The following is a 19,031-nucleotide window of genomic DNA, read 5'->3' on the forward strand; positions in this document are numbered from 1 at the left end:
GTAAACGTGAGTTGCGCATGCGCAGCATGCAACAAGGCGGAAGTGGCGCGCTCCACGTGGTCGCCACGCAGCGTGCAGTGTCCTCCGCGAGGCTGCGCTCTGCTCGCGCCTGTCCGTCAGGGCGGTGCCGCTGCGGAGTCAAACAAACTACGCAGTTCCACCTCGGGTGCTGTTGGCTGGTCCCCGGCTGGACACCCAGGGAGACGCGCTCCCATTTGTCCGGGGGCCTGACGTCATATTTAGGTGTCAACACTTAAATGTCGAATCTTCGACGTAATAACACGCGCTGCCACATTCACAAACACGATAGTGCCACCTGAAACCGCTGGTAGCTGACATGGACCACATTAAAGATGGATGGTTTATGGAGAAAAGCGCGTTATGGCCCGGACAGGCAATGAGCCTTCAAGTGAAAGAGGTCCTCTACAACAAGAAATCCAAATTTCAAGATGTACTCGTCTTCACCAGGTGAGTTACGGTACTTCTTCAGTTACGTCGCTTTGCTAAAGATGCTAACTGTTAACCTGCACAGCAAATGCGTGAGCATCTGTCTGTTTTATCAGTCATTCATGGTGATAAAAGCCAGCTTTTTGAAGCTCACGCAGCCACGCGGTGCTGTCTTGTCATATTAAACGTCGGTGGGGCGCTTCATCCTTTCCCCCAGTGAAACCTATGGGAATGTCTTGGTTCTGGACGGCGTGATTCAGTGCACGGAGAGGGATGAATTTGCCTACCAAGAGATGATTGCCAACCTTCCACTCTGCAGCCATCCGTCTCCCAAGAGGGTATATTGTAGATCTGCAGCAGGCTACGCCACACAGAAAGTGTTTGAGCCCTAACAATCGTTCTTCTCTTTGCAGGTGCTGATTATTGGCGGTGGCGATGGCGGAGTGCTCAGAGAAGTGGTGAAGAATCCACTGGTGGAGTCGGTGGTTCTGTGCGAGATCGATGAGGTGAGAGCAAAAGGGATTCCTCTCGGGTTGCTCTCTGTTGCTGCCTTCAAGTAACTCTCCTTCCCATCATCTTCTGCGTAGGACGTCATTAACGTTTCGAAGAAGTTTCTTCCCGGGATGGCAAAAGGGTTTTTCAGTCCCAAACTCACCCTTCATGTGGGAGATGGCTTTGAATTCATGAAGCAGAACAACAACGCCTTCGATGTCATCATAACCGATTCGTCTGACCCTGTCGGTAAGAGCTACATTTGACATTGGTCCACTTTCTAAGGTCCAACCTAAATCTAAAGTCAGTTCTGTTTATTTTTTTGGGTTTAAAGGACCCGCTGAAAGCTTGTTCAAGGAGTCGTACTTTCAGCTCATGAAGTCTGCCTTGAAAGACGGCGGAATTCTGTGTTCCCAAGGTAATTTCAGATTTCTCGTCAGGTTTCTCATGATGCACCTAATTTTACAGAGCAAGAAACTCGTTTGGTCAGTGATAACGGCACCCTCACCATTTAGAGATCAGGGGTTCCTGCTCAAATGCTTCTGATCCACTGGCGTGATGCAACTCTGTTTATCTATAAGGTCAAAGTCAAGTCAAAGGGTCTTTATTTGTGCAGGACAGAGAAGCCTGCTGCTTGGACAACACATTCAACAATCCCCTAATACATTCTCAAATAGTTAAAAAAAAATGCAGCAGCCGATTACATAATAAAGTATAAATACATTCATAATCAGCAGGATCAAAAATAAAAAGCAGTCCAGCCTCTCAAATTGCATGACCTCTATCTCATCTGTCCATCCTGAGCCATCCATCATTGGTGACCTTAACCAACGGTGGGAGGAACGAGTGCTCGTGTCCGACACGTTCACGAGGAACGCTGTATCTTGTATCCTGTCGATAAAAAGCACAGACAGATAAAAAAGCCATATTTTGCAATGAAGTGACTTCACTGGGACCCCTGACAAGGTTAGAAAATTGCTAGATGAGGAGAGTGTAAAAGGAAAGAATAGCCTGTGAGCATGGTGGAAGGGGGATGAGGCTGCAATGGGAGTAATGTCCCATTCCATCACCTGACGGCTGTCTCTCCTGGTGTCTCTCACAGGGGAGTGTCAGTGGCTCCATTTGGAGCTGATAAAGGAGATGCGCAGCTTCTGCGAGACGCTATTCCCCGCGGTGGAGTACGCCTACAGTACCATCCCGACTTACCCCAGTGGTCAAATTGGATTCATGCTGTGCAGCAAAAACCCTGTAAGTGCGTCGCCCCCCACCAGCTGTCACTCACAGCAGCGTTGCCGGAGCGACTGACGGGAGACAACTGTCTGATTGATTCTGCATTGCAATCATCAAAACTCTCATTTTATTTTTGCTTTCTGTTAGAAAACAAATTTCAAGGAACCAGTGAAGGCGCTCTCAAAAGAAGAAATCGGAGCGATGGACCTTAAGTATTACAACCCTGAAATTCACAGAGCCTCGTTTATCCTGCCTGAATTCGCCAGAAAGGTACTTTACTCTTCGAGACGCACATGCTTGAGCACAAATCACAACTGTTCAATGTGTTCCACTTTCCACTCGCACGTTTAATTTCGTTCTAATATCAATAGGTACTCAATGAGGCATGACCAGCAAAACTCTCCCGACGACGTTCTTCCTCCTCTCGCTCCTCTGACCTCAGAGAAATGTTCTTCACCGCACCACTTCATCATTGTTGACGGTTTCCCTATAACGTTGTTTCTGGATGGTGGAGCAACTAATGGTCAGTGGTGGGAACCTGCTGAGTTAGACTTTAAAAGTGTTATTTCCACTTTTGTCGGATTTACATGCCAGCGGCGCTTTTATTTCCTGAGTTGTTTTAAGTCTTCTGTAATTGTCTTATAATGAGCAGTTTAATTTTACTGTGGGCAGAGAAGAATTCCTCATCAATTCTGACCTCATTTTGATAAAGTTGTATTGTTTATTGGAGTCACTGCGACGATATGCAATCAGTTACATAGCATGTATAGTCTGTATCTTTGTTAAGCTGCTGCTTTTATTTGGAACACCAGTTTGTACTCGCAGGACTTTGTACCCATCAGTCCTAATAGTGTATTCCGAAATGACTGATGCCAAGTTGTGTCGCAAGAATACCCGAGTATCTATGGGGCAAAAGTGTTGAGAGTTGAAGGCACTGTCCTTTTAAAAAATGTGAGTTTCATTAATGCTCAGGTTTCATTGCAGTGGAATAAGTAAATGTAATAAACGCATTGCTTTGAAGCCTTCCGATGCAGGAATGAGATTTGTCACAAATTTGTCGTAATGTCATAATTTGCGGTGTCGTGTTTTACATTTCCATTTTAAAAGAGATGTATCAAAGGACAAAAGTTGTGATTTTTCTAGAATTGTAATAAACTGAGGGTCTAGATGTGAGATTGGCGTACGCAGTTATTGACAGTGGTGCAGTGAGGAGCAGCTTTCATTTTTGTGCTGGTGTAAAAACCTGTTGCGTTGGACTCTGATTGTGCAGTGTCGCTCTCTATCCGCTAGGTGGCGGTCTTAAACAGCCAGTTGACCTGTGAAGGAACGCGCACAAAACCATCTATAGGAGACGTCTGTAAATTTTTAGGTTTTCTTTCAATTTGAGTGCAAACATGTGTTGTTGAGTCCTGTGCTGCACCGTTTAAATGCCACTGTTTCCCTCAGATCAATGATTACGTGGATTCAATGTTTACGTGGCTGTCGCGATCTACACGGAAGTCAAAGGTCAACCACGATGACTTCTGGTATTGTTTGAAGCCCCTCTTACTAGCCCAACCTGTGATAAACTTCAAAGACTCAATTGACAATAAGCACTAATCTCTCTTACTCAGCCGCGTCGGGGGAAAACTCCTCAATCCCTGTTTCTGAAGCGTGGAAAATCCTTTTGAAAATATCGATTAAGGTCTGTTGCAGTACGCCGAGCGGTCCCTGTGGCAGCATCTGAAGACATCACAGCGGTCAGCTGTGCCCCACCCCCACCCCCGTATCCTGAGGGTCGAGGGGCACTTCTCCCCGCTGATGTCGAAGTCTGCTCCAGATTGTAATTACCTTACTTGTCAATACACCTTCATCGCTTTATTGACAACGATGCATCAATTTCACCCGTCCTTGTTTCTTCCAGTCGATCTTGTAGCCAGGTGACGGATTTGAGATGGTGTCGCGCCTCCGTGAAACATAGTTTATCAGCAGGAACATGCAGCAACATACATCTAACACTAGATTTAACGAGATTATCATTGGATTCACCAACACTGACTGACACACTCCCAGAAACGGGTCACACAAAGATGAACATGACTCCTGAAATATGGCTGGTGGCGTTTGTACCCAGACGTCAGTTTTATAGAAAACAGGATTTCCTGCATGTTTTGTTCAAAGCTACGAAGGAATCAGATCGTTGGTGAATCTTTCTGTCAAAATCACTTGGTTTTATGTGTCTAAAGTCCAAATACTAATTAAAGAGCAGGTGAAATGATCAGCCCAGCCCCCCCCAACCAGAACCAGAACCAGATGAGGGCAGGGCAGCGCGAGACTAGAGGTCCCAATAAGTGGGACTTTTCTGTCCATCTCCAGATTGGCTCTTCAGCATCTGGACTGTCGCGGGCCTGTCTCTCCATCAGAACCTTAGCCTGTCCCAGCTCCCTGAAAACCGTCAAAAAAGGTCAACGCATTAGTCATATCTGCAAGTCTGGACTCCTCTTAGACCCCCCCTTATATGCCTCGCCCCCCCCCTGACGTCATGCTTCCCTGCCGATGTTCCCCTACTGTTATTATCAGAAAGGTTAACGGTACCAATTGTTCTGTTCAGAATCCTTCACCCCCCCCCCGATCCTGCTCCACTCATGTATCCCCGCCCATACGCATACACCCACCACTCTCCACGTCAGTGGTAGCGGGGGGGGGGCGAAGCATATAAGAGAGTGAGGGGTTCAGAGTTAGAGCAGAAGAAACATCACTGGTCACCAGCTCCTCACCAGCTCCTCCCGACTGCTCCGCACTTCCTCCGCACTTCCTCCACCGCTCTGGTCCGGACCAGTCCAGGCGGCTCACGCGCTCTCCATCGCACGCACCCGGACACGCACGCACTCCTCGTGAGCCTCCCGTGGCTGTAGCTCCGCTCTGTCACCTGCACTCCCGTCACAGCATGCAGCTTCTGGTGGTGTTGGCAGCTCTCACGGGGGTCCTGCTCAGCATCAGAGCAGCCGCCGTGCTTCCTGTGGAGGAAAGGAGCCCTGTGCACCTGAACAGGGTGAGCAGACGGATTCTTCGGAAAAACCTTTTTTGTTTTAGTTTGAAAATGTCTTTATCTAGACTTTGAAATTGAACGTGTCCCCCCCCATCCCCAGGTGACTATCTATTCCCAGTAACACCTTTCCATCCCCTCATCTGTGTTCAGGAGCTGAGCAAAGAGCGCAAGGAGCTGATACTGAAGCTGGTCTCGGGGCTGCTGGACGGCGCTCTGGACACCAACATGCTCCCCATGGAGACGGTGGACCTGGAGGAGCCGCTGGAGTCTCGCCTGGAGGAGAGGGCCGTCTACAACCGGCTATCGCTGCCCCAGCGCGACCGCAAAGCCCCCTGTAAAAACTTCTTCTGGAAAACTTTCACCTCCTGCTAACAGGAAACCCAAACACCCCCCAACTGAGCTCCACATGAACTGTAGTAGAACTCAGCTGGACATACCCTCCACACCTGTCAGACAAGCGGCAGCGAAGGACTTCACTCAGTTTGAGTCGATTGTTGATTTGCCTATAGGCTCTGTGTATTTATGTACTGGATGTAACTGTATTTTCTTTCAGGGTCAACAATAAAGCATGGTAATAACCCTTGAGAATCATATTTACTGCAGTTTATCCCAGAAAACCAGTCGTTTCAGTCAATACCGCACAAGTCTGGCGTAACTGAAGCCTTTAATTTAACTGCGGTAAAATTCTGGAATTAAAGGAGCCGTGACTTTCCTGCAGTGATGATTTTGGCAAGAGCGGCAGCCGTTTATATATTTTATTCTATTTTTTATTCCTTCATGATGACAAATTACCTTTTTATTCTTTAATTAAAGAATGACAAGAAAATGACAATACTAAAACGTGTGAAAATGAGTTGCGCTATTTGAGCAAGTCAGTGGTTTGTTCTGCACAAAGCTGCCCCGGATCTGCTCTGGGTGCAAAGGTGTGTAGTTTGAATCCCGCTGCTGTATGGCGGGGTGATGAAGCGTGCTCCCTCTCAACCACCTATTGATGCTGTGAGCTTTAAGTTGCGACGATCAAACATCGACCAGTTCAGTGACGAGAAAATTCCACCTGATCCCTCGGATCAGCCGGATGAACGACCTCACCTTTGGCTCCGCAGAGCTTTAGCACCAGAGAATATTTCGATAAAAAACTGAAAATCCAAATAAACCAAAATAGTCGTTCGCGCGGAGCCAAAGGAGAGCAGTCTCCACACCCTTGCCCCCTCATTACCTCCCCCAAAAGGGATGGATAGAAGACAATGGCTCATAAGCGGGCTTGTTTCAGGAGTTAGTGCCAGTGCAGCTAAATTACAGGTGGGGCATTAAAGGCCAAGGAGGTGTCTGAGTGTCCCCGTGCACGTGTTGGAGAGAAAAGCTCATCAATGATCCATCCCTGCTGCGAGAGCCCTTGAAAGCTGCTGATGATGGGGGGCTGCAGCTCCACACATCTCAAAGGGGCATAATTACACGCTTCCCCTGACGGCTGGGGACTCGGGCGCGTTCTTTAACAATGCTGGATGTTTTGGAGGGGAGGAGGGGGAAAAAAGCCCCGGCGGGCTCAGCTGATTGCAGCTCGGCCTCTCGCAGCGAAAGGACCCGAAAGGGAAATGAGCCAATTTCAGGTTTATGACCTGTTTGAAAATATCGGCCTTGGTTCCGCAGAACAGGAGCAAAGCTTTTTAATTATATGGTTAAAAAAACAAACAATTCACATTGAGACATCACAGAGCGAGTTGTCCACTCCTGACTTTGTGCCCTCGGGCAAAATGAGGCACGCGAGAGGAGCGAGATCAAAGCCGACGCCTGAGAGCAAAGCTCTGTTATCGCTGTTCCCTTTGATCTGGAGGAGGGCGGGAAAGAAGCTCCCGACCTGAGAGCGCAGCGCAAACTGGAATGGGATTTCTCATGTTGTGGTGTCAGGGAACTGTTTGTGCTCCTCAGAGGATGTAAAATCAGAAAAAATAAAAGGAAAACCAAGCCTTCGGCACGCCGACCTAAACGATACGATGTTAGAATGCGGCTTCAGCCATCGCTAAGGCTAACTTGTGTCCCTGGTTATTTCATTCTGATAGTTTTAATCTAACTTCAATACCTGGACATAATATATACCCATTTTTCTAGTTTCGGGGCATCAATTTCTTTTGCCTGAGCTGGTGGAATGTGCATGGGTGCCAATGCCAGGGTGATCAAACCCAAGGAGTTGTGGTTTGAGGGAGACACAGTTGGAGTGGATGGATGGAAATGGAACGATCCGATACGGAGGCTGGAGAAGATGGAGCCGATCGAGCTAGCGGCACTTGCTCCCAGTATCTCTGCTGGTGGACTGTACCTCTCTCAGACAGTCAGGGTGGCCTGAAGCTGCGATGCACTGTAGGGAAACAACATCCTGCCGTGTTTGGTTCATATAATCAAAAGGTGAATTGCTTCACAATGCACCACAGTCAACTGGATGGCTCAAACCATCAACGAAGCCTAAATCTCACACTCCCAGACACACGCGGCCTAACTTGTATAGGACATACGTCGTGTGTGGAGGTGGAAGCTCCGTGCACAGATGCTTGTACTTTATTAACCCGGTGGCTCTGCGCACGGAGCCCACAGCATTCTTATTCATCTCTGGAAGTTGAACTCAATTTATTTAGCGCTGCCATTTTCCAGGGCCCATATCCAGAGGACTCAAAAGCAGCGTGGTTGACTAACCGAGCCATTGTGAAGGGAACTAAATATAAAATTCGGGAAACCAAAAAAAAAAAGTTTCCGGCCTGGGAAGACTAATGGACCTTCCTCTGTGTGTATTCAGCCACTTTGAATGTCTTTGTCGAGAGATCATTAGCGTCCTTTCAGCAGCGAGCCTCTGCTCTTCAGATGAATATATTCGGAGCCCAGGTCTCTTGATCAGTCGCTGCCTCGTGTTTTGGTAAATTAAGACCTTTTTTTTGTACGTCACATATGGTTAAATTGGGCGCGTAGGCAATCATGTGGCTGGAGCTGAAATCCTCTCCAGTTGCATCTCAAAGAACCTCACAATACAGAGTTTAAAGAGCTTTTTGAGAATAAAAAGTTCTCCCATTCTCCCAGCAGCGACAGGAATAGACAGACTGTTTTCCCCAGCAGGGTCTAATGATGCCTGATGGCTCGTTCGGCTGCCCAGTGCCACGGCTAAAAGCTGCTTATTATAGGCCCTTCTGCTCTTTCAGTGGCTCCAAAAATGAGCTGTCACCGGCAGAAGTAAAGGAGGCAGCACACCGGTCATCAGCGTGACCCTCTCCAGCCTCACCACCCCTGCGTTAGGAGCACGGGCGGAACCGCAGCAGCTGAGTGTTGCTCATGTCGAGTCCGCAACTTGCTCCAGTTCTGCAGCAGGTTGGTGTAAACTCAGCAACCGATGGCTGGAAGTTATTTGAATTGATTGAAATCTTATTGTCCCCAGAACAATAACCTCATTATAAACCATTTTTCTCTCTGCAGGAGGTGTGAGCATGTTTAAAAACGAGCGTTGGCTTTAACAATAACCCCGCGGTGCATTCACTGACGCACACGCTTTAATGTTAAAGGAAACTCTTTTTGCTACTAATGTAAAATATGTCGTTTTCCGCTTCAGTGACCCTGCTTGATCCGTCCCACAGAGAGAGTCCAGTCACCTCGCCCCGGAGTTGTGGAATCAAATTAAAGTGTGATTCCATCTCCCGCGTGCAGAAACGTACAGGCCGCTTCTGTCTTCTCGTTCCGCTCTGTTTTCCTCCGGAGGGAAACTGATCCCTGGTGATGAAGTGGGGGCCACGATGCCGTCCCTGTTGATGGGTGGGTGTCAAACCCAGGAGCGGCCGCGCGTTGCCATTAAGGCAGGTTTCATTAGACGGAGGGGGGAAGAAAGCGGCCCGCAGATATCGACTTTCTTGTTGGAGCGCCGTGGTTCTCTGGCGCGCCGTGGCTCTGATCACAAGGGGGACGCGCCTGTGATTAACCGCCAGAGGTGGCTCTGCCTTTGCATCGGGAATGGATTTGTTGCCACAGCATCAGGCAGAGGGCCTAAAGTCATGTTATCTCCTCGTGTAGTGGCCCTTGTGACCATCTTCAGAAGAAATAAATAGGTCCTTATGGGATGTCGATGCACCTGATTGCAGTTGCTCCAACAACACAAACGCGCCCCCACGTCAGATGATCGAGGGCCGAAACGCACCGACGACCTGAATTTACAAAGTGGTAAGGACAGTTCTCATCGTGGGGAGACGTCATGGCCATCGCTCATATAGGAAATCCATGCTGCATGCTGAGGGTGATGATCGTTCTTCTTGCTAACAGACCTGAAAATGTTTAATCAATTACGCAGCGAGCAGCCCCACTATTAATATCCCTGCTGGAGGTACCGAGTCATGGCTGCCAGAACCGTTATTTCATTTCATATTTGCGGCGATGTGAACGATGAACACGTACCTGGAAATATTTATGGTGCATTACTGGCGCGCTTGCCTGTCACTTTGGGATTTTTACTCAAGCCATTTTATTTTATCCACGATTCACTTCCGGATCAGTCAGAACACGTAGCAAGGTCGGACCCACCACCGTAGCGAGGCTCCAACCTCAGAACACGTAGCGAGGTCGGACCCACCACCGTGGCGAGGCTCCAACCTTTGAGCTGTTCCAAACACATTCCAATCAAATGCCTTTTTTCGGTTGTTTCTCACTCTCACATTTAAACATTTTCTGCGTTTCTGAACTTTTTTTTCCCATTTGAAAACACTTTTTTTTAAAAAAAATCAAACTTTAAAAGGCTAAAAGGCTTTAAAAAAAACTTTATTCTCATTTCTTTTGACTCTTTTTCATTCACTGCTCGCAGGGACATTTGTTGAAAACCCTGATGACTTTTTTCGCTCCTAATAAAATAGCTAGCAACGTCATAATGGATGTAAACAGCACATGTTAATCGTAACAGCTGTGTTTGACTTATTAATTGCTTTTAAACTAATATAACACAAGTGTGTCTGTATTGGTTTAGCGTAGCTTTAATTCAGCAGCTTTGTCGGCTGTGTGAAGTGTAATGAAGGGAAAAGCACGGCACCATTGAGCAGCCATAATGAAGAAAGGGATTCAGGGGGTGAAAGCAGCACCTGTGTGCCATTTCTCATCATCGCTTGTACGTCAGCGAATGCTTTAGTGCCTTATGGCGTCCCGCTGAATTGTTAAAGCTGGAGCCTATTTGAATTAGCAAGGAAATGACCGTATTTGTTATCTGTGGAAAAGAGCCAAGCCCAGCCAAATTGGAAGAGTAATGGTTCCGACGCACGGACAGAAATCCAGCACAAAAAGGCTTCAGCATCAATTCATCAGGAGCCCTTCTTAGACATTAGCACCAGGACATGCTGGGATGCAGCCCTGAGCCGTAAATTACACGCTAACCACACGGCTTTAGCGCTTGGGACATCAGTTGCTGTAAATATGAGAGGGTTTTTATTTTTTTTACATTTAAAATCAATGGTAGTCATTGAAAATAGAAGAGATTTTTCAAATTTAGGTTCATTTGGATTCCGAATCATTTCATCCTCGATGCTTCTCCCCAGGCAATAAAGTACGCGCAGACGCATTCACAGTTGAACATTTGGCTCTTTTCCCCCACACATCTTTATCTCAAACCAACCTTGGAGAGTCGCGCTTAAATGTGGATAAGCAGGGCTGACTTCTTCTTTAAGCAAGGAACAAATAGGTGACGTTTGCCGCTGTAAAGCTGCCGTGCACCACTTTAATCAGCACCCACGCACAATGAGCCACAACAATGGCGCCGCTAATAGAAATATTTGAGTGCGTCCGCAGTTCTCTGCTGAACAAAAAAGCCGAGTTATTACTGAAGGCCGTCAATCATTTCCTTAGTTCTTCAAGTGAAGCCCTGGCAAGGCCCGAGGCAACCAGACCCGAGGCCAATTTAATCCACGCCGAATTCAACGGCAGCAGCATTTCACGTATACGGATCCGAGCGGCGGCGTGATAAGTGAATGCATAAAAGAACAAAGGAGACGATGAGAGCTTTCGCCGCCCCAGAACGTGTGGTATTTTGTCCTGCAGGTGAGCAACAAACGCGTATTCCTGCAAAGCAGCGCCGCAGGAGGAAATTGCAGCGGATTCACCGGACATTGTTCCTCGCCACTGTACTCATCTTTAGTGACAGATTGCCAATTATTCCACACCTTAATTGCAGTTTACAGCACGTGGGTGGCCGAATCTCCTGTGAGTGCAGAATGGGGGGGAGCATCGAGGGATACGTTTGCTGGCTCGGCAGCTACATGGAAGACTGAGCTCCTCCATCAAAGCCTGCATCCTCGCTGTCTTCCCGTCAGGCGGGGCCTTTTTGATTTAATGACTGACTGGCTTCCTATGAGGAAGCACCTCATTAGGCCACGGTACAGCGAGCAGGTAAAAGAGAGCGGCCAGGGCAGCATCAGCCCCGCGCACATGGACGTTCACGACCTGATCACGCTGAAAGCCAAAACGGCCTGTGGCCGGCGTCCCTGCACTTCAGAGGTGTCTGCTGAGCTTTGTGTGAGGCCGAATCATCCACATGAGCAAACCCGGGGTCGTCACTGGCCGGCAAAAGTGCCCCGCTGATGACGCACGTGTGCAGCGCTGGGCGGGATTCAGATGAAACGCGCTGGACGTTGGGCTATTGAAGAAATCCACCGAGGTGACTCGGCAGACGGGAAACCCGGAGCGACGAGAAGGACAGTTCAGCGCAGAAACGACGCGCGACTCCACCGTAGCTGTCAAATATGGAGATTTCATGGTCAAAATAATGTCACATGGGAGGGGGGATCCTCTATTTTTAGAGGGCGCCCTGAAAGGGGTCTTTTCAGCCGAGGGTCACGTGTGTCATCACGTCCCGGGCAGCCCGTCAAGCAGGTGTTCATTATTCACCAGCAGCGATGACATTTTCCGTCATTCACTTCTCGAATCCAGAGGAGCGGAACAGTGCAGATAAATCTATTCTCATATTTGGTTCCTTTTCATTATTAAATCATAATATGCTTCTATCGTAGATGCTATTTTTTGTAATGTAACATTGCTTCCAGCGTTCCTCGCCTGACATTTACAATTTAGCCTGTTAATAGTGTGTTCTCTCCTTCTATTGCCATCAAAATGATTGAATAGAGCCTCCGGACCGCGGCTAGCTTTAGAAGGGAAGGGTGTTCACACCTCCAGGTACGACCTCACAGCGTGACGTGTCTGACCTCGGGGTGCAAAGAGGGCAACAGCGTGCAAGGGAAGCGGGCTGATAAATATCCTCAAAGTGCGATGAAGAGCCCATAAATGAGTTCAACCGGGTATGGAAATGGAAAACAAAGGTCCTACCGAGGACCACGCTCACGCACGTGCACGCGCCACCCACCATCAATGTTCTGCTCACGTTTTATGGACAACTTTAGCCATGATGCAGCGAGCAGATGATTCTGGGTAATTACCGCTTCCACTTGAGATAGGAAGGAAGAACCAGGTACGAGGCGTCATCCTTTCGCTGTCATCCATCCGTAGACATTTAGAGCCTAAAACCGAAGCACCGCCATTCAAACGCACTGACACAAAGCGCCGAAAACAGCGCAAGTGTGCGCGCAACAGCCCGTTCCTATCAGGTTTCGAGCCGTGTGTATAATGGAAATAAGTGCGACTAATACTGAGAAATGGTCTCCAGACGCACCATCAAACCAGCCCGAATCTGATGGAAGAGCAGAACTGGAAGGTGGATGGATGGAACTCCGTTCATGTTTGGATATTCCACATATTTTCATATTCGCAATCCTCCTCTCTACTCGCCCTAAAGTGGAAATGTTCTCCAAAACCTGAGATTAGGAAGCGTTACGGAAAAATCGCGAGGCTCCTCGGAGGGTAATCTGCACCGGAGGGGCCACGAAACGGCCCGAAATGATGCGCGGCGCTGACGTCATGTGTGACAGCCGAGAGCACGCCGCATCAGCTGGGTCAAGTTTGGCTTTGGAATCAGCTGACCAGAATAAAAGGTTTAAAACCCATAAACACATCAGCCATTTGCAAAGAAAAAGAAATGACGCTTCCATACGGAATTATTGTAATTAGCTGCGAATACTAGCAATTAGTGTTTTAGCATTAGGGAAAATGGGTCGGTTATTAGATGCTTACTTATTCACAGTAATGTTGCCTTTTCACTCATGAATAACACATTTGATCAGACAGCATGAACACTGTTCGATTCCCTGGTTAAAAATGCATGAAGACGACGTCTGGCTTTAGAAAGCATTTCTCTGCACGCAGACGTGAGTGTTGCTGGCCGACGGCTGCCTGTTTTAGTCCTGATACCGTAATTATAGCAAATGGACTGGCCATGTTAAGCTATTGTACCTTTCTCATAAACCACCGACAGTTAGCCGCCGTGCAATTTGATGCTAAGTGACTTACGTAAAGACACTTGTGGATGGGGGTCAGGGGTCGCGCTGTAATGACGGCTGGATGTTGCGCTCTGCCTCTAAACGAGTCTTTTAAAAATGATGAATGTTGCGCTGCAGAACAGTTCATCTGCAACAGGAACCTGACGGCATCCCATTACGGACCAGAACCCGAGGTCCGTAATGGGATGTGTAATTGGAATAGAGTTTTTAAAAAATGCATATGTTATACCATAACTTAGGTCTAAAACTGCCCCTCCGCAAAAGAACGGAGGAGAACATTTTGTGTTGGGCTGGTTTTAATTCCACATTTGTCACTTTATTACATCATTACGATGCACGTTCAAGTTTGCTTAAGTAGCTGAAGGAGGCTACAGCTCCAGTGAGCTGGAATAACTGCTAACGGTCACCGCAAGGGTAATTCCTTCTTTCTTTCTTTTTAACTTTGCAGTGTGTGTGACCAGCAGAGGCCGGTCATGTGTCTGTTTACAGCCTGTATCAGGCGCTCAGGTTCATTCACCCTCTGACCCTCAGAATCTTTCCACTGGCGGCGGCTAAGCTAACATGACCAGGTGAGTGGCGGCGTCGTGTTTATGTGCTCCGTAGATCCGCTCCCATTCACGCCTGCACTTTTGCCCCAGCGGCCGTTGTGCGTTTGTGCTGCTCCTGCTGCTCCGCGTCACGCACGGCGTGAACGTGACGGGCCTGTACGGCAGCTTCACCTCCCCCAACTTCCCCCTGCCGTACCCTGACGACCAGCACGTCGCGTGGAACATCAGCGTCCCGGGAGGCCACAGGATCAGACTCTACTTCGGCCACTTCAGCCTGGAGCCCTCGAACCGCTGTGAATATGACTACGTCCAGGTAGAGGAGCGAGACCTTCTAACCCCTCGTTCTCGCCGGTGTCCGTGGTAACGGCCCTCTGACCTTGTCAAAGCAGGTTTTGGCAGGGGGGAACGAAACCCTGCGATTCTGCGACGAAGAAGAGAAGAACTCTGAAAGCACCCCGGGGAACATGGTCATCCTGACAGCTGGGAACCTCATGTCAGTGGTCTTTAGGAGCGACTACTCTAATGAGGGCCGATTCACAGGCTTCCAAGCCTTTTACAGCGCAGAAGGTAACGCTCACTGCTGACAGCTGGTGCCATCACCAGATGTATTTTTGGTGGCTTACACTACGCCACAATAGGTGTCAGAAGATGAGGCTGAGGGAGCCCCAGACGGGCGTAAATAGTGACATCTATCAGAAGACGGAGCCCTTGTCCCCCGCGTGAGGGAACATTCGTTTAATGAATGAGAGCGCCGGTGGAGAAATGGCCCAAAGAAGAGAAAAAAAGGAGTTTAGGGTTCAACTGCCAAGGACACGCAGCTTCATTAATGTCAGTTTCAAATCCAGTCGTGGTAGTTGAGAGAGTAAAGACTCCACGTTGGGGCCAAATCGTCATCATGTTGTACCGTGAGGTCATGGTGACGCAGCGCCATTTAAACTGAGCAGGAAGGAACCAAAGTTGTATATAGCATGATTCCGAAACTGAAACATTGGGCCCGTTTAGATGACAAAAAAGTCATCATGTCAACAGACATCTGTGATATCAGACAACGGCAGGGATCTGTCATCAGCAATCTTTACATATATGCATATGTTTATACGTGGAGGCTAACGCTAGCGCTTTTTTGAAATATCGCATTTCTGACGTGCATTAAAATGCAACAGAGCTCCCCATCACGATGATCTGATTGCTCCTAGTTATCGGATTTCTGTGATGCGGCCCAGTAACTATATTACTGAACAGAGACGAAAGGGGGCAACAGATTTTACCCATCAGGAAGTGTGTTTAGGGCATTTAAAGGTCAACGGCGATTCCTTCCTCATCTCAGCAGCAACACTGAATTTCAACGCTGAGGAAGACGAGTGGCAACTGTCCAGATTTATTTGGTTTGAAGCTGAGTAGGAAAAAAAAGATAAAGTTGCGGTCTGTCAAACACGTACCAGTATCCTTCAGTCCGAGTCAACACTTACACTTACAATTTGCATCTGCACCATTCCACTTAAATTAAGGCAGAAGCTACAGAGGGGCAGCGAAAATTGTGTGTGTGTGTGTGTGTGTGTGTGTGTGTGTGTGTGCGTGTGTGTGTGTGTGTGTGTGTGTGTGTGTGTGTGTGTGCTGGGTCTCTGAGGCCAGCAGTGTGGATCTCCAGAGGAGGATAGGCTTGTCACCGGAGGTTGCTGCTGACGGAGGCGGCTCCTCTTCTGACATCAACACAGCTTCTGCGGCGTGTCGCTCGGACACAAGCGCCACGTTGTTTACCGCCGCTGCCGCTTCTGCTTTGCCTCAATCAACTAATTGAATGTGAGAGGCTTGTGGGGCCCCGATGATGGAAGGACAGGAGCCGTGAGAAGAGCTGCTATTAATAATAACGATGTTGATTTCCCATCAATGAAATGAAGGTTATTGGGATTTAATAGAGCACTGACTAGTTTGAAGGAGATGAATAATTGAATGTTTCAATTTTGCAGTGGATGACCCCCCCCCCCATCCTCCAGGCAAACCATTTCCCCAATATGGACTTTCTGAACTTCTCTTTCATTTTCTTTTGTGATCAGCAGTTTCTAACCTCATGCTGGGCTTTAAATGACTTGTTAAATTCCTCTGGTCAGCCCCGCTCCTGCGCTCCTCCCTTCCCTCTCTTTCTCTGGCAGTTCCCCACTAGACTATAAATTGTGTTCGACTCTCTAACCTTTTGCTCCATAACAGACATTAACGAGTGTGTGTCCGGGATCGATGGGGAGAGGGCGTGCGACCATTTATGCCACAATTACATCGGGGGATATTACTGCACGTGCAGACGAGGCTACCTGCTCCACCATGACAGAAGATCCTGCACAGGTGAGAGCTGAGAGCAGCAATCAACCCTATAAATGATGGTGGACGCTGGTCCTCGGGATAAATGGACTCCAGTTAAGCCCCCGGCCAGCAGAGAATGATGATGAATAACAGCTTCTATCAGTGCTGACCGGCTGCATGGATCTGGCTCTGAGCTCTTTTAGCTGCGCAACATCTGTCGAGGTACAAAAAAAACCCTGAAAATATAAACAGAAATGCTGCCAAATCCAGATCGATCAAAACGTCATCGGCATTCCGGATGACCAGCGAGTTTTCTACAGACGTTTCCATGCCAGGGGTTTTTTCGTAGGAGACACGTGCTGCCACTGAGCTTCGAAAGTGAGCTGAGGGATGACATTAATAAATGTCAATAATATTTTATGTTTTTGTCCTTTCTGGGCTTCTGTAGAAAGATAAAAGAACAACAGTGGAGTGGGAGCAACTTGAATATATAATATTTCATCACTATGTGAATGTAAACGTAGCAAGTATGCTAACATTAGCATACAATCTAACCACACATCTAATACCAGCGCTCTCGCAGTGGTTATTGAACATCTTTCCTTTTAGCCCTTCCACAAAAGTGAGCACTTGTTGGTCAGGCCAATGTCCCACGGGCGAGGCCGTCCTATAACTTTGTCCCATCGCCACTTGTACGAGCGCCACAGCTTCTTCTCGCACATTAATGCGCGAAAAGATTCGATGCCGCCAGTCGCTGTAAGGCCAGGTTAATTACTGTCGATTCCTGAGGGAGAAGCAGCCTCACCATGGCATTAAAAATTGATACCTGCCTGTCACACTAATAATGCACCGAGGCCGGGCAATTAATCACAATTAGCCCTCACTGCGTCTTAAATGATTATTCTTCGCCAGTGGTGAAGTGGTGGCAAAACAAATCATGCAACGAATAAGTGAAAATGATTATCTGCCACCCGTTTGTGCTAATTATATAGATTAAAGTATTCAACCTCTTTGCAACACCCATTTTTTAGTTTAGTTAGCCAGTAACAGCTGCACATTTGCCTGGGCAACAAAAAAAATCTCAATCAATCACCTCATTTTTGTTGCCAGGGAAACGTCTGCCGTGAACTTTAGCATTGTCGCCACAGTCTTTAGCACCTAGCAAATATGCTACGGCACCTGTGTCCGTGCAGTTCCGTGCAGCGGCCAGCTGTTGACCTCGCCCTCTGGGGTTCTGACCAGCCCCGACTACCCAGGCTCGTACCCCCCCATGAGCCAGTGCGACTACTCCATCCGCCTGCCGGAGGGCTTCAGGATAACCTTGGCCTTCCTAGAGCCTTTCGACGTGGAGGGACACCCGGATGTGCCGTGTCCCTACGATGTGTTGAAGGTCAGTCACATGACGAAAGCGTGCAAGCAATGTATTCACCCTCATGCCCTCGGAGGCGGTTTGTCAACGACCCGTCGCGCCGGGCTGATTAACGCGCCCGGTTTCCCCAGATTTGAGTTTGCCCGGGCATAAAGCAGTCAGGCATTTTAATGGGCCGCCCTTTTTAATGGATGCTTCCCACTGTCGCTAGGTTTCAGCGCCTGGACGGGAGTACGGGCCCTTCTGTGGATCGGTGCCGCCGGCTCGCATCAACACAGGGAGCTTCCAGGTCCATGTGCTGTTCACGTCTGACGCCAGTGGCAGGAACCAAGGATGGAAGATCCAGTACAACAGCACCAGGGCTGGAAGCCCCACCACAAATTAACAGCTTCAGATATTAGTTACAGCCCGATACAAAGGAGGATTGTTTCAGCCCGTCATTTCAGTGAAAATGACAGTTTGGTTCCATTTATTGGGCCAGCTGATCAGCCTCGTTCCTGAGGTTTGGGCATGTGTGGTCGGAGCCACCTCCACCTGTAGCCGATGGACTCATCCTGGACCCCAGAGTGGATTGCAAATCAATCTGTGATCATTTTAAAGCCCTGAACAGACTCAGAAGCTGCCACAATCTTCTTTCTGCACACCAAGCTGAAGATCTGAGTGTTAAAAAGGGGCAAAACTCCAATGATGTCATACACCTGTGTGCAATTTTAGCCATCTTAGGTGGGAATAATTATATTTGACAGGCTTCAAAAAGTCCGTTTTTATTGGTTAGTGATACAAGTTGAATCTCTCTATTGTTAAAAATTATATTAAGCACCAAAACTGATCATTTAAAAGGTCAGTGATTGCTGAGGCTATGGGCCAATCAAAAATAAAGGATTACCAGCATGACAGCAGGTCACGAAAAAGCTCACAACGCTGCACATCGGCCTGATTTTCTTAGATACAGAATCCAATTCTGACAGAAACAAGGATCCTTGAAGTCAATCACTCAGCATCAAGTCTGTAATCTCCAGGCTTCCACCCCATCTTTACAGGCTCCTGCACCCACCCGTGTCATCACCGCAGACGTGACCCAACTGCGTGAGTTTACTACCTGTTTTTAGGAGGCGTTTGCCTCCCGGGCCGTTAATCATAGCAGGAATCCACCTGGACGGTGGGACGTGGGTCTGCCCGATCGATGGCCCCCGGAGGCCCCTCGCTCCCGGGCGCTCATCCCAGCTGAAGCC

At 48.3% G+C, this 19,031-nt stretch overlaps 3 protein-coding genes across 4 annotated transcripts; all 3 read left to right on the plus strand.

Annotated features, from left to right (window-relative positions):
• The first annotated feature begins 79 nt into the window (after positions 1-79).
• Positions 80-3,342, plus strand: srm (spermidine synthase). The gene is made up of 8 exons (XM_057041103.1): positions 80-468; positions 665-785; positions 861-953; positions 1,035-1,188; positions 1,274-1,357; positions 2,042-2,187; positions 2,317-2,439; positions 2,541-3,342. The coding sequence occupies exons 1-8, from the start codon at positions 338-340 to the stop codon at positions 2,556-2,558; spliced, it is 870 nt and encodes a 289-aa protein (XP_056897083.1). The 5' UTR covers positions 80-337; the 3' UTR covers positions 2,559-3,342.
• A 155-nt stretch (positions 3,343-3,497) lies between these two features.
• On the plus strand, positions 3,498-5,777 carry LOC130530161 (somatostatin-1B-like). The gene is made up of 2 exons (XM_057041105.1): positions 3,498-5,200; positions 5,348-5,777. Exons 1-2 carry the CDS (start codon positions 5,096-5,098, stop codon positions 5,567-5,569), a joined length of 327 nt encoding a protein of 108 aa, XP_056897085.1. The 5' UTR covers positions 3,498-5,095; the 3' UTR covers positions 5,570-5,777.
• An 8,202-nt stretch (positions 5,778-13,979) lies between these two features.
• masp2 (MBL associated serine protease 2) lies at positions 13,980-18,718 on the plus strand. 2 transcript variants are annotated; one of them, XM_057042016.1, is made up of 6 exons: positions 13,980-14,156; positions 14,226-14,448; positions 14,522-14,702; positions 16,341-16,472; positions 17,624-17,820; positions 18,011-18,718. In XM_057042016.1, the coding sequence occupies exons 1-6, from the start codon at positions 14,149-14,151 to the stop codon at positions 18,182-18,184; spliced, it is 915 nt and encodes a 304-aa protein (XP_056897996.1). In that variant the 5' UTR covers positions 13,980-14,148; the 3' UTR covers positions 18,185-18,718. The 2 variants fall into 2 exon arrangements, with proteins under 2 accessions (XP_056897996.1, XP_056897997.1); XM_057042017.1 differs by having other exon boundaries at positions 13,996-14,156; positions 14,525-14,702.
• Positions 18,719-19,031: the final 313 nt, after the last annotated feature.

This window comes from Takifugu flavidus, chromosome 8 (assembly GCF_003711565.1).
Source record: "Takifugu flavidus isolate HTHZ2018 chromosome 8, ASM371156v2, whole genome shotgun sequence".
NCBI classification, from domain to species: Eukaryota; Metazoa; Chordata; class Actinopteri; order Tetraodontiformes; family Tetraodontidae; genus Takifugu; species Takifugu flavidus.

What these genes read in the sequence shown, in the direction of transcription:
- srm (XM_057041103.1), top strand. Translation starts at nt 338, where the DNA reads ATGGACCACATTAAAGATGGATGGTTTATGGAGAAAAGCGCGTTATGG. An exon ending in TTCTGTGCGAGATCGATGAG is followed by an intron (nt 954 to 1,034) that starts GTGAGAGCAAAA and finishes TCTTCTGCGTAG; the next exon opens with GACGTCATTAACGTTTCGAA. An exon ending in TGCTGTGCAGCAAAAACCCT is followed by an intron (nt 2,188 to 2,316) that starts GTAAGTGCGTCG and finishes GCTTTCTGTTAG; the next exon opens with AAAACAAATTTCAAGGAACC.
- LOC130530161 (XM_057041105.1), top strand. Translation starts at nt 5,096, where the DNA reads ATGCAGCTTCTGGTGGTGTTGGCAGCTCTCACGGGGGTCCTGCTCAGC. An exon ending in GCCCTGTGCACCTGAACAGG is followed by an intron (nt 5,201 to 5,347) that starts GTGAGCAGACGG and finishes ATCTGTGTTCAG; the next exon opens with GAGCTGAGCAAAGAGCGCAA.
- masp2 (XM_057042016.1), top strand. An exon ending in GTGAATATGACTACGTCCAG is followed by an intron (nt 14,449 to 14,521) that starts GTAGAGGAGCGA and finishes ACCTTGTCAAAG; the next exon opens with CAGGTTTTGGCAGGGGGGAA. An exon ending in AGCCTTTTACAGCGCAGAAG is followed by an intron (nt 14,703 to 16,340) that starts GTAACGCTCACT and finishes GCTCCATAACAG; the next exon opens with ACATTAACGAGTGTGTGTCC.